Source organism: Vanellus vanellus (genome assembly GCF_965231255.1).
Source record: "Vanellus vanellus genome assembly, chromosome: 1".
NCBI lineage: Eukaryota > Metazoa > Chordata > Aves > Charadriiformes > Charadriidae > Vanellus > Vanellus vanellus.
The window spans coordinates 154,742,581-154,756,007 of record NC_138905.1 but is presented as its reverse complement, the minus strand read 5'-3'; the positions used below and the strand labels follow the sequence as shown (position 1 = coordinate 154,756,007).

Genomic DNA, 13,427 nt, shown 5'->3' with positions numbered 1-13,427 from the left:
TTTGGAACTGCCCGATGTCTCCCCCTGTCAAGGAAGAAGTCTGTTTGCTTACCTTTACAAGTGTTTCTCCCCAAATTTTTAGGGACACAGGTACATGAGGATATAGCACCTGTAGTGCAACCTCTGTACACCAGCACAAAGTAGAAGTATAGCATCTACTTTCAGCATCCCTTACAACAAAGTGAGAAATGCTGCTTCCAGATTTGAGTCAAATTACTTGTTTACCTACTGTGCTAGAGCTCGAAAATCCTGAATGAGCCTATAAAAATATTAAGAGCGGTTATAGAAGTTTTGCTGCTGCTTTCTGTAGCCTGGGCTTGCACATGTTCCTTGCTGCCTTTACCTGAAAAAGCTATTATACAGTAACTGTTAGTGAAGATAAAGATCACCTTCCTCATTGCTGTCTTGCCCTGCACTTTGCCTTATTTACTGAGTTCCTTAAGTGACAGCAGCAAGGAAAAAGGAAGCCAACTACTGGCAGTCAGGAAAGAGATCAGCTAGTTTGCTCTCTTCACACCAAGAAACAGGTTCTGACAAATTAAATAAATTTATTTTATACAAATGATAGTGGTGTCACAGTTAATACAGTAGGAAGGATATGTAATTTTATACACCTGGGTTTTAACATTACAAAATGCCCTGAAAAGACAAGGATGGTGACTGCTTTTTTTAAAAGGAGTGTCCTGAAACTGATCACATTCTACTCTGAAAACACTTTAATCTTTTTAAAAAAAAAAACCCCAACAAAACACACAACCAAAGAAAACCAAACACAAAACAGAACCACTGATTCCAGTTATGAAGTCTGACATACAGTACAAGGTGTTAACAACACTTACTTGAAAGGCAGGAAAATTGGTCAAGTGTCAGTTAACTCATGGAAAGCTTAAAAGTGTGCTTTAGTCAGTGCAAATAGAGGAATGTGTCAACTGCTGTAGTATCTGACCACCTGGTTAAATCTAGTGAGTTATCCCTGAGAAAGCAACTTCTCTCTGCAAGTCTCTCGGAGTTTGTTGATTGTTGTCATGGACAAGCTTCCAGGGTCTGTGAATATTTGCTGGGGGCAAAAGGAGAAAATTCTTAGTTAAAATCCTGTCTTTGGACAACATGCTGGAATTCTCGTGTGATTCTCTATAGTGTGAAATCCCTGCTTTGATATCCATACAGCGACAAAGCTTATTGCTGTTTGGCATTCTTGTAACAGGGCAGCATCTTCATCTACTCTGCTGTAAAGACATGGCAAACCTGCAGCTCATAACAAGTGCTGTAAGTTATACAAAAGCTAGCTTGAATATAAGTGTCCTGTTAAAATAATTTTAGAAGGCATTTGTGGTGGTGGATGGCAGGCATATTTAAAACATAAGAAGCTATCCTGGGTAATACTACAAAGCACCAGTGCATTTCTCATGTGGTACTAGCATAGGTTGTTCAGGCTCTGGAACATGCACATGCCTACAACAATATGTTCCTACTGCAAAAAATCAGTCTTAATCCCTTGCTATATTACCTTTGTTCTTCTCTACTGAGCTTATTTGAGGCATTACAAATGCTGTCACACATCTGTAATATTTTTTTTTTTGCTTTGGCTTGTTCCTCAAGAACAATACATTTGTTTTCACTGCTTCATCTAAAACTTCTGACTGAACAAAACTATGAAGCAAGCTGCAAATTTATGCACTTTATTCTACAGTTGCGTGGGCCCCTCAGTTCTCAGTAGTTGTAACTGACAACTCTGGAGATGAGATTATAATTGAACCAGTTTTGAACAGTGTTCTGGTAAAGAAGTCTGCATTTGCATTAAACTAAAAACTTAACATTTTGTTTAGGGGGAACAGAGGCATACAATATTCAACTGTCATCACCTCCATTATCTGTACTTCTGGAAAGAAAAAAAACAAACCCAAAAGTATGTGTTTGAGATAGATAAGAACCTAACCTAAATTGTTTATTTAAGTGCCTTGAAAGCCCCCTCACTACAGTAACTAACAGTTAAAATCATAGTAACTGCAAGAAAAAGATAGTTGATTTTTCTAAAAACAGCTGCTGTAAATGTAATGTAATTAAGGGGGAGGAGGAGGGGAAGTCCTTCAAGGTCAAGCAGTTGTATCAGCCTCTGAACTGGTATTCTCACTGCAGTTAACATTTAACAAAATTCTTATTCTAAACCCTTTATGGAATGGGAAAATCCTCAACCATCTCCCCTCTAAATTAAGCTGTACCTGTGACTTATTTTTCCCTTGCTCCCTTAATTAAAGGGCTCAGAAACACTAGTAAGTTAACTTTTTTTTCTTCTCTGACCAGCTCTGACATGATCTGTCTTGGGATGTAGTTTTTTGCACACTTAGCAGACAATGATAGTCAAGTGATTAATGACAGATGTGCTTCTGTGTTATTTTTTGCAATTAACATCATTTACATTTCAGTCTTCTGAGTTGAGCTCTGAACCTAATGTTCTATACAGATTTGGCATCCAGTCTATTAATAGTTAACCTGCAAACTAAGAATTATTCTTGTAATCATGAGACTTGAGCACAACTTCATGGATTTTGTCTGGGAAAAAGAACTTGGTGCTACCTTTTTGTTCTTTGACTAAACATAATGCTTTATATTCTGGCACTATGAAGATTTATCAATGGAAGTTTAAAATTCACTTTGTGTCTATTCTACAATATTCCATTACAATTCACCTGAAAAAAAAAAAAAGCACAGGAACACAATGCATAGTTCACTGAAAGAATGCACTAAAGTTATTTTCTGGTCAGACTTCCTGCCTTAACTGGTAAAAAGGGCAAAAAATTTTTTTCCCTGTAAGACAGATAAAGTGAATGTCTTGCTATATATGGATTTAGATGATAATTCTTTAACAAAATCTTTAAAAGGTTTACATTTCTTATATAAAAACATTCTTCATCCCTTTGATAGTTACTTACAGATACATTTCTCATAACTGTATCTACCTTTTTGACGGAGCAAAACATTTCTAAGTCAGTCTTGTTTTCAGTTTGTAACAACTAAAAGCTGCAGAGGATTTACCTGCATGAAGCTGTGACACTCGGTTACAAATGTTCCTTTGGTGATCTGCTTAAATTTATCACAAATGTCAGGGAAATTTGTGGCTTCCAGGATAAAAGCTTGGTGTTGCTTAATTAATGTTAAGGCCACACGGAAGATGATCTTTGACCCTTCATAGAATAAACAATCCCATATTCGAAGTACAGTCTGCAGGAAAGGAGATAATTCAGATTATAGTTTCTTGATTTGCAGTAGGTAATTATTACTGAAGCACTACAAATAGTGATCATGAGTGTATATTGAGAACTTTGTTATTAATTACCTCTACTGGAAGAATGTCAATGAACAAGCATATAAACCAGCGTGATACCACTAGGGTCCACATGACTCCATGTCTTTCCATCAGCTCTGCCACAGCTGGAACTTTCATTTTCACAAGTTCTCCAAGGACTTCCTGATCAGTTTTCAGGCCCAACATTGCAGGACTGTAGTAATCTTGGAGAGAAAACACCAAAATTCAGGAATCTGTGGACATGATTTTTTCACAAAATTGAAGAGAATGTCCTGTACAGCTCAGTATATTAAGGCATGTTGAGCCTATGAATCCTAAGTTGGAGTAAATTAAACCATGCAATAAAGATGTCTGTGTTGTGGTGATAGAGCACTTCTCTTTCAGCTAAGGCTGAGCCTTCTACACAAACACTTCAGTCATGCCTACCAAACTATCTTCTTTCTGATGTTTTGTGGCAATTCATTCTTCCTTCCCAAGGAAGGATAACCTAAGGAGTTTTTAACTACTAGCTTAAACTGCAAACATCTTACTAATATTTGAACAGTTCAGTACAACACCACCTCCTTCCCATGTGTCAGGGCTGTATGCCTCCCAGTCCACACAATACCCAGACAGGTAACAAAAAAAACCAAAACCAACCCATAAACTGTAGACTGGGTCCAAGTCACATGGGAAACGTGAATTTCTGAGTGTCAACTGTGCAGGGGTGCTGGAGCCCAGATACCACTTCTAGGGTATGACCTAGCCATTAAGAGTTTTTCTCTTTTTTCTGAGCCAAGGAAATCCCATTTTTCATAGAATAATTCCAAAAGGACGTAAATGACAGCTCCCCCAGGCAACCTCTCTTCCTACTTAATTTATCTGCGAGACAGTGGTTGGAGTTAGACCTACATCTCCTACACTGCTGGTCACTGCACTGAAGCATTAAACGCAAAATTAAGAAAAAATCGAGCATGCTACAGCTGTTACTCCACAGCCTGTTTGACAGGATAAGCATTTTCATAACCAAGGTGCAGGATGCGTAACAAGCATCTCTGTTCTATAAACAAGTAGTTCTGGGTATACTTAAGGAAAAAAAAAGATTATTTTATTTCATAAGAATTCAGGTGGCCCGGCACAGGACAAGAGTTACACAGATGTTTAAGTAATTTGTATTCTGGGTTTAGATGTTGACAGAAACATTTAAGCTGGACTTGATGGCTCCACCCCAAGGAAGCAATCATTGATTGTTCATTACTGCTTTGCTGACAAGACCTATGTTATTAACATTATTTACTGAAAGAAATAACTGCTAACACAAGCACCTTTCCCCTTGTTTCTTCCCTTCACTGACTCTGGACAGCTGCAATTCTCGCTAACTTAACTGGTTTCTGCCAAGGTTCCTGGACACACATAGCATAGACTGATGGTTCACATAAGGGTGAAAGAATCAGAAAGAGCAAAGTCTATTTGTCTGAAGTAATTTTAATGAAACCTCCCAATGCATCAAATAAGTTTAGGATGATGTCCAAATTATACAGTACATTTATAACCACTTCAGTTTCTCTAATGAAATCACAACAGCAGTTTAATATTCTACTCTTTGTCAATTGTTTTCTTGAACAGACTTTCCACCCCAGGAGCTATTTGCTCTCCATTTGTCCTGTTCAAACTGCAGAACATATACCGGCATTTTTGTGGTTCTAAGGAGCATCGCATTCAACCTTTAGGAATATCACTTTTTGTCTGTGATTCTTATTTTCTTTGTTCCCATTGAAGAATGATAGGTAAAACTCCTCTACAGACTTAAGAATCACTGCCACTATATACATTCCTTTAACCATTTGTCTTTCCATTGCTTGTAGGGAAAGCTCTGAGAGCTAAAGCACAAGTAACTCTGTGAAAAAGTGTACTAAACCCAAACAGAATCACATCATGACCTCAAAGTCAATACAAAACCTTCTCTTTCTCCATATTTTGTGGTAGTGTTATGCTCATTTGTGAATTGGCATGTAGGTAAAGTAACGTTAACTGGCTGAGTAATCCTTTTTTTAAATGCTGCTTCAATGTAAGTGAAAAACAAAGAATCACATTTCACATAACACAACAAGCCTTCTCTTTCCTACCCTTCCTCCTCATACATCCACAAACCATTTTTTTTTTCCTTTTGTGCTGAGACATGCAAGTACTTAAAACTTCAAGTTACCACCAGCAAGTGTCCTCAGGAGGAAGGACAGCAGCCCACACGCTCTTTACTCTGCACTGCTGCAATCATCCGATATGCTGAAATCAACAGCAGCTGCTATTTTTAATTTGTACAGCAAAGTAAATGTCAGGATCTCAGTGAGAACACAACCGGACACCCACCCGGCTTTTTGAGAGCTGGCAAGTAAAAAGTTAATAGCCAGGCAACTTGGATACATCACTCCTTGAATTACTGAAGCAGCAAGCAGCCAGGAAGCCTTGGCGTAAATTAAGATTTTGTTCAAGTTTGTTAGATTGTACTGCTGGACAGATAGGAAAAAGGAACTATTCATTTATCTGGGGCAGCCTCCTGCTGTTCCTTGTGGAGCAGGAGCAGCTCCCATGTGCCCTGGTACACAGCTCTGCAACGTTCAGCCCAGCGCTGCTGCACAAGCAGGAGTTATTAACGATTTTATGCAAGTGCCAATAACTGACAAGCATTTTTTTTCTAGGATATTAGCTGCCAGTACACAACAGAAAGAAGTTACATTAGAACAGTCTGCATCAAAGACATTTTTATATGTAATTATTAACCATTAATTATACTTAATGTATTATTATTACACATAATTAATATGTAATTATAATTTAACATATAATTTTAATATATACACTTTTATACATAAATGTATGTATATAAAATTAGCTCCTCAAATTAGGAAAGCCGCGTTTCCAATCCTCCAGAAACATTCCTACAGGACCCCGTATATGTGCAAAAAAATTTACCCACAGATCATTTACAAGGAACATAACAGCACTGCAGTAGCCCGGGGGGTAGCACATCTAACCTTACAGCTCTAACATCGATCTTCTGGGGGCAGCGTTACCCCTGGAGGGGTGCCAGGCCTCCAGGCACAGCTGCCCCACAGCACATCCAGCAGCACCCTCACCTGCCCTCTGCCCAAGGGACCAGCACCAAGTCATCAGGGCTACACAGAGTTAGCCAGAACTATGCAGGCGAGACAGAAGAGGATCCAGCGTCATGCTTGAGCTACCTTTTATGATCCATGTCTGGTCTGACTAGTGAAAATGATTTTGTAACTTGTTTCAGTGCCTAAGTGCTTGGTAACATTTAGCCTGCATGGTTCTGTTCTTGTTTGCTACGGATGCCCAGTCCCTAAGCCTTCTGGAAATGTCCCCTCAGCAAAAATCCTGCTGCTCTCCCTTACTGCAAATGTTTTACTGTGTGCCCTATTTTCCTAATCTTTTATAATTGGCTGCTCTGCCCAGAATCTCTCCCTGAAGTCAAGATATCCTTGTTTATAAAAGTCTACACAAGCCTAACCCTCTCCCACACTACAAAGCTGCTTTTCACAAGATACTGTGCAGCAAATTATTTTTACTCACCTACCATCAAAATATGTTAGCTTGATGTTCCTTCCATCATACAAATTATTTGAAGTTTCTAGATTTGCATGATCCACATTTAATTAGCATATTAGTTATTTTTCCTCTCTCAATAATCTGGCAAAATAGTTAGCAGCTGATGACCCAGAACAGACCTGAGTCAGTAAACACTCCTAATCTGCCACTTACTAATTAAAAAAAAAAAAAAAAAAAAAAAAAATCAAATGTAGGCTAATTATATTGTGTATCTATTGATCTAGGTTGGTTTATACATCATCCCCCTGAAAAAAGACATGGCCAGATTGCTTCCTTTTAGTCCTCAAATTGTCAAACAGAAGTGATAAATGTTAACATTTAGGTGATCACACAATACATTACTTTTCATTGCATCTTCTTCTGGAAGGCAACAAATAAAATATTGTCTTATAAATTATTATTATATTCTATTATTAAATTATTATTACTGAATTCCAGTAAAAAGTTCTAGATGAAAATTAAGTTTTCCAGTATGAAACTACTTGTTTCCAAGGTTTTTTCTAAACTGGTCCTAGGAGTTTCCTTACTTTCCACTGGTTCTAGGCTTTCCTTTGTTTGTTGCTTACCCGCATGCACCAGCTTTGCCTAGTCTGTTGTTCCTGGTGCCTGCCTATGGATTTTGGATGCCTTGTTAAGTTTAGGAGTGCCCAAGAGCATAGCAGAGGGCAATGCAGGCAGCACCCCATGTGAAATTCACCCCACCGACTGCCCCTTCCTCATCAAATTCCTGACCCTGAAGAGCAGCACAGCCCCATGTCTCTGCAGGGATCGCCAGCTTCTCTTCCTTTTGGAGCTGAGCAGCAAAAAGGAAAAGCCAGTTTCACCAACTGCCAGGTATTTTATTGCTACTGTACAGCATGGGTGACTAGATGAAGGGACTTTTTTTCCTTGTTTAAAAGGCTTTTTGTTACTAACACTGCACTGACTGTGGCATGCTGTCACTTAGCTTGAAACCCGTTCTACTTCAGCATCTGGCAGATATTCCTTAAACTACATTTCACTGTCTCCCTATCACAATAATTATTAACACCTCTCTGAGTCCTACCAGGATGTCTGGGACTAAGACATAACTGTCTGCTTGTGCTCCAGAGCAGTAATGGGATTTGCAGGAAATAAGGATAAAGCTTGTAGGGACTGTATGACCTTGTTCTCCGTTACAAATAGATTAAGAGGTTCCAAAAATAAAAGTTTAAGAAGCAGTACTCTTATATCCTTAAATTATCTCTACAAGTCAGAGCTGCAGAAGTTAAAAAAGAATCCTTAAGTCTGTTGTGCATATGTCAGGTTAAATATAAATACTCCTACTGGAACTAACATGATATGAATTCTTAGTGTTATAGAAATACCCAAGACAAGACCTCAAACTCTGCTGCTTATCTTCCAGCATTTCTAATTATTATTTCAAGAGCCTATATAACCCAGCCTGGGACAAACTGAGTGATTTGTCTTGACAATCCAATTTATTTAACCAAGTTGAAAAATTAAAAATTAGCTGGTTTAAATTTTCTCACAGTCATAAGCAATGTAAAATATTATAAATATATTATTGTGGATAAAATGTCCATAGGAGCGATAGAGGGGGATTAAAGTTCTCTCTCCTCCCCCAAACAACCCCAAATGGCTCATTTGTTATACCAATATGTAACATTCCAAAATGCCTTCTTGCTGTAGCACGTTACCGTTTGCTACCACACTTCACTGGAATCCAGAAGAGACAAATGGAGCAGGCGTCAATGCTGGCAGGCAAAAGCAGAGGTTGCCATGAACAGAACTGGCCAACTTCATGAAATGCACTCAGTTCTACATTTCAAGTCAAAACAGAAACAGATTCCACCACGTGCTTTTGTGGGAAAAAATCCTTTCCGGTAATCCTTCACTATAAAAACTTAGCTGTTTCCATGTCAGTGAATACAGGGGTTATTTTAAATAACCTTGGCAGTACAAAGTTTTCCTTTCCAAAAAGATATGCTATCATAGCTGACTTTATGAACTTCATGCAACACAAATGGAATGAGTTTCATCACTTCAGTTACAGAGAGGTCAAACTAGATTATGAAAGCAGTCCCATCTCACCTTAAGAGCATCTAAATGCCATTTATGCTATTCCTACACAATCTACCGACTCAGTCATTCTCCCTGTTGGCAACTCTCGCCTGCTTTCTCCAAGAAGGCAGGGCAATGTTCTGCTATTTTATTTCTACCATGGGATAGTCCAAAAAGGTGCAATAGGTCTTCTAAGAATCTACATGATAAGCCTGGCATGAAGAGTTCGACAACCTATGTGACTTTCTGATTTCCTCCCAAACAACAGGAAGAGGAGGAAAACCAAGAGTACTGCCAATTCTTTTTGCAATATCAGGCCAAAATGACCCCCTGCAGATGTCCTGGCCAAAGTGATATCCTGCAGATATGTGGTTAAATGGCAAGCTGAACTCTTAACTATGTTATTTTTAAAACATAAGCTCCTAATCCTCCAGGCAACTGAAAAACAAAAATCCAATAAACCAAGCAACCCAAAACAGGCTTAAACTGTATTCTATTTTTCCTTCATCAAACCAAATTGAACCAGAACTTCTGTCCTGAGGTACTGAACTCACATCAGAACCAGCGGTAGCTGTATCATTCACAATTGAACATTAGCTTTAAAAAACCATAAGCAAGCCCAATTAATTTGGATAGCAGAACTACCTTAATAATAATAATAAAAAAGAGAATAGAAGCTTTTTATTGATGCTTATTGGTTGTGATACTGGAATTACACAAAATTTAGAATAATAGCATTTTGAGAAATAATTTGCTATTAACAACTTTTCAGTGAGCACAAAAAGGCAGTGTTTGATTGTTTCTACATAATCCCATCTGCCTGTATTCCCCTCTTGCTTCTGATCCCAAACTCAGAAAATGGATCCTGTGGAGCAATAAGAGCCCTTTGGTCTCCTATTTGCATTTCACACAGCACAGTGGGATTCTGAGCAGACGTAGTAGCTACCCTTTGGAAATCAATGAAGGATGCTTGTTAATTATAAAGACAACAAAAGAAAGGCAAACATTATATTCTTCCAGACATTACAAAAGGCAGAGATGAAATACAAAGAAACAAAGACTCCATGTGTAACCTCTCAGAGAAACAAATTGAAGCATGTTAGAAAGCACAAATGCAACTTTCAGACGGTCTAGTTACAGAAAATGAAACTGGCTAATGTTTTTGGTTTATTTTTTTAAATACTAACTCTCTGTTTTGTGCTGCTCAGTAGAGACATTTGCATCATTAAAGACTAGTCTAGATTAAAGTCATAGCTAGCAAAGTGCTCTTGTACATATTACATATAACTGAGCAAAATGCTGTTGGCCAATTCCCCTTTCTCGCCTCTCCCCCCTCTTTGTATCTACTACCATTGGCATTGCTCCTTTTGTGGATAGTGTTTTCATAGTATCATCGAGCTGACAGACAGCAATGGACACGGGTTATTCACCACTCGGCTGTTTCCAAACGGCCTGGCTTGACTCCAGTCACTGCGCTCTGTGAATTTTGCCAGTCTAAAGAGTTGCAACGCTTTGGAGAAGGCTGCAGTTTACTGGGTTGATGATGGCCCCAGGAGCCAAGGCTTTTAATTCACAAAAACACTTTGACAGACTTTTAACACCAATTTCCTCAAATGGAGGGGAAATTCATGAACAAGCATTGAAGACTACCACAACTGCTTATCATGCCTGTAGAGGAAACAAACATTTAAAAAAAAAAAGTTTACAATTATACAGTGAGTCTTAAGGATTGATGACTTCAGATCCAGGAATCCTTATTCAGCTGTAGCTTTTTTTTTTTTTTTTTTTTTTTTTTTAATTTCTCTATGGGATTAGGAAGAATAGCTATTTTATCAGTTCACTGCACTGACAAGATTATTCCTAAGACCTCAGCACAAAACAGCATTTATATTCTCTCACACTTAAGAAGAGTCCCAGTGTTACGTTTTCTCCAACTCTTTACAAAAATACTACAGTCACGCCATGGGAACTACTGAGCACATTACTTAAAAGACTGATAGAAGCAGGGGGCTTAAAATAGAAAGCTGGACTGACACATATGGTTCTAGCCTGATATTTGGAGAGGGGAACCAATCCAACCCTTCAGTCTGAAAGGAGTGAAGGCTACAGTCCTCTTGCTTGAAGAAGCTAACAAGAATTAATTTTAATCTTGAAGCAATAGGTTTTAAAGGTAGAAGAGGAATAAATGAGACTTCTCTACGAACCATAAATTGAAAGCTTAGTAAAGCATGCAAGTGTTCTGAACATAAAACACATGAATCAACCAAGGTTGTATTTCCCAAGCATCTCTCAAACTAAATAGAGTCACTTCTTGTGCGTTTAGGTAAACAAGAGTTGCCACTGTGCACTGCACACAATTTTCTTCATATAATTTCCTTTACTCCCAAAGCACATCTCCTTCCACAAACACATTCTTTACGTAGCCACCTACGATGCATACGCATGATACTGTATTTTGAAATACTATCAAAGCCTGCTGTCAGTGCTTCTTCATACAATGCCATATTAAAAAAAAAAAAAAAAAAAAAAACAACAAAAAACCACAAAACCACAACAAACAAAAACCAACTTGACAATACAGTTGAGCAATTTAAAATAAACCATTTTGCAGTATCTTAAGTTGCAAATATGATAAATCCAGAGTAAGCACGTCTTAGCTCAGGAAAAGCCAAAGTAATCCTTGGATATATTTACTACAGGAGGAGAGAGTACGTCATCTCTGTATATGACATTAGCAAAACTGAGGTTAGAAAACTGCATCCAGCTCTGATATTCACATTTAAGGCAGGAAATTGAAGAACTGGAAAGGATGTGAAAGAAAGGGTAATAAACACTACTTACAAAAATTGAGCTCCGTAAGGAACTTCTCTACTTGTAGAATTTATGCAAGGAAAATGAAAAGCAAACTTGACCACTTCATACAGTAAACGCTTTAGGCATTATGGTATTTTCAATATAGTAAAAGACAGTCTTAAAAAGAAGCAGTGGCTACATTTGAACAAGACAAATTCCAATAAAAAATACAGCAAACATTTTTAGTAAGGGATTTGTAGTTTGCATACATTACTAGGAGTGGTGGTAGGGTCTCAAGTTATGGACTTTTCACAAAGACAAGCTCTTGCCAAATGAGTCTGCTACAGAGGGAATGGGAGGAAATACTAGTGTTTCCTCAGCTGGCTTCTTGTACAGCAAATCCAGTTACATTTCCAGTTTTATGAGTCTTGGTATTTAACACATGGATTACTTCAAGGACCTGAATACATCTTACAGAGATTTACAAGTTAAAATACAAAACTGTGTATTAGGATCTGCATTGAGCACCAATAAACCCGGTTACACATTTGTCAGCAATTATATTATGCTTCTTGGTGTCAAAGTCACATATTCAGGAAGGTTGCGTTACTAAAATTATAACTGAACACGCAAAGCCCTGGCTGACCATTAGAAGGTCCAAAAAAATAATGCTATGAGGAATGAAATAAGCTACTGACTTTGGCTTTGCACCTCTGCTGCTTTAATTCGCAGTTAAAACAGCACAATCCCTTTAACATGGGGACAGCTCTGTCAACACTATTGTTTCAATAGCACACATGCACATTAGTGCTTTCACACCTTGAGCCATTCGCTAAAACAAAAACAAAGCAAAAAACCCCCATCCCTCCAAGGTGGCTATTCTGATAAAATATGAAGCACAAACTAAGTAAGCTTCATGCTGCATGCTAAGGCTTGGCCGCTAATTGGTTTTTACCTATTCAAAAAAAAAAAAAAAAAAAAAGGACCTCTTCCCCCAAACCCACACTTTTGTGTTTCCATGACTCTACCTACCTTCCTCCTTTGTGTGCAGCCAGGGAATTCGACCTTTGATCAGTCCTAACTGAACTAAGATTTCATTTGAAAAATTTATTTTGCTGGTGGCTTTTGAAAAGGATGAAACTTTGATTTACTGGGGATATGGACAAATACCACTGCCTGCACAGATAGCCAAAGGCTGCAGTCCCATCCAGAATAGTAACACAGAAGGCCTATTGAAGATACCTCAAGTCCAACATAATGAAATTATATAAATACAAGGCTTGCTTGCCAGAAGGGAAGAGGCATACTTGACTTTTTTGGGTGGAATAAGTCATTTAGGTCCTGGTTCCAGTGTAAATACAGCCATATCAATGAACACAATATTCTTCAGCATTTTTAAGCACTATTGGTCCTTTTGCTGCATAGCTGAAACTTGGCCTGTTTCCTCAGAAAAGTAAGGCTGACATGATGTGTATTCTTGTCATATACAGGAAACTTGTGTTTTAGACAAATCTGTAAGATTTCTACCCAGCTACCTAAACCACACCCACTAAATATTGAGATTGTTTTCTTATTGGTGAGGCTTGTGATTTGAGGGAGGGGGCGTACAATACAGACAGGAAATTTATTCCAAAAGCATAAATATATATATATCATTTTAAAGAACAAAAAGTCATTGTTT

The 13,427-nt window shown here is 38.1% G+C and overlaps 1 protein-coding gene across 1 annotated transcript in view; it reads right to left on the bottom strand.

The window, feature by feature from the left end:
- Window positions 1-534: 534 nt before the first annotated feature.
- GRTP1 (growth hormone regulated TBC protein 1) overlaps window positions 535-13,427 on the bottom strand; it is a 42,449-nt gene continuing 29,556 nt past the window's right edge. Inside the window, exons 6-8 of the mRNA XM_082490897.1 lie at window positions 3,335-3,507; window positions 3,034-3,219; window positions 535-1,057 (exon numbers count right to left, since the gene is read on the bottom strand). Coding sequence (XP_082347023.1) covers window positions 968-1,057; window positions 3,034-3,219; window positions 3,335-3,507 — 449 coding nt within the window. The 3' untranslated portion in view covers window positions 535-967. The remainder of the gene's footprint in view (window positions 1,058-3,033; window positions 3,220-3,334; window positions 3,508-13,427) is intronic.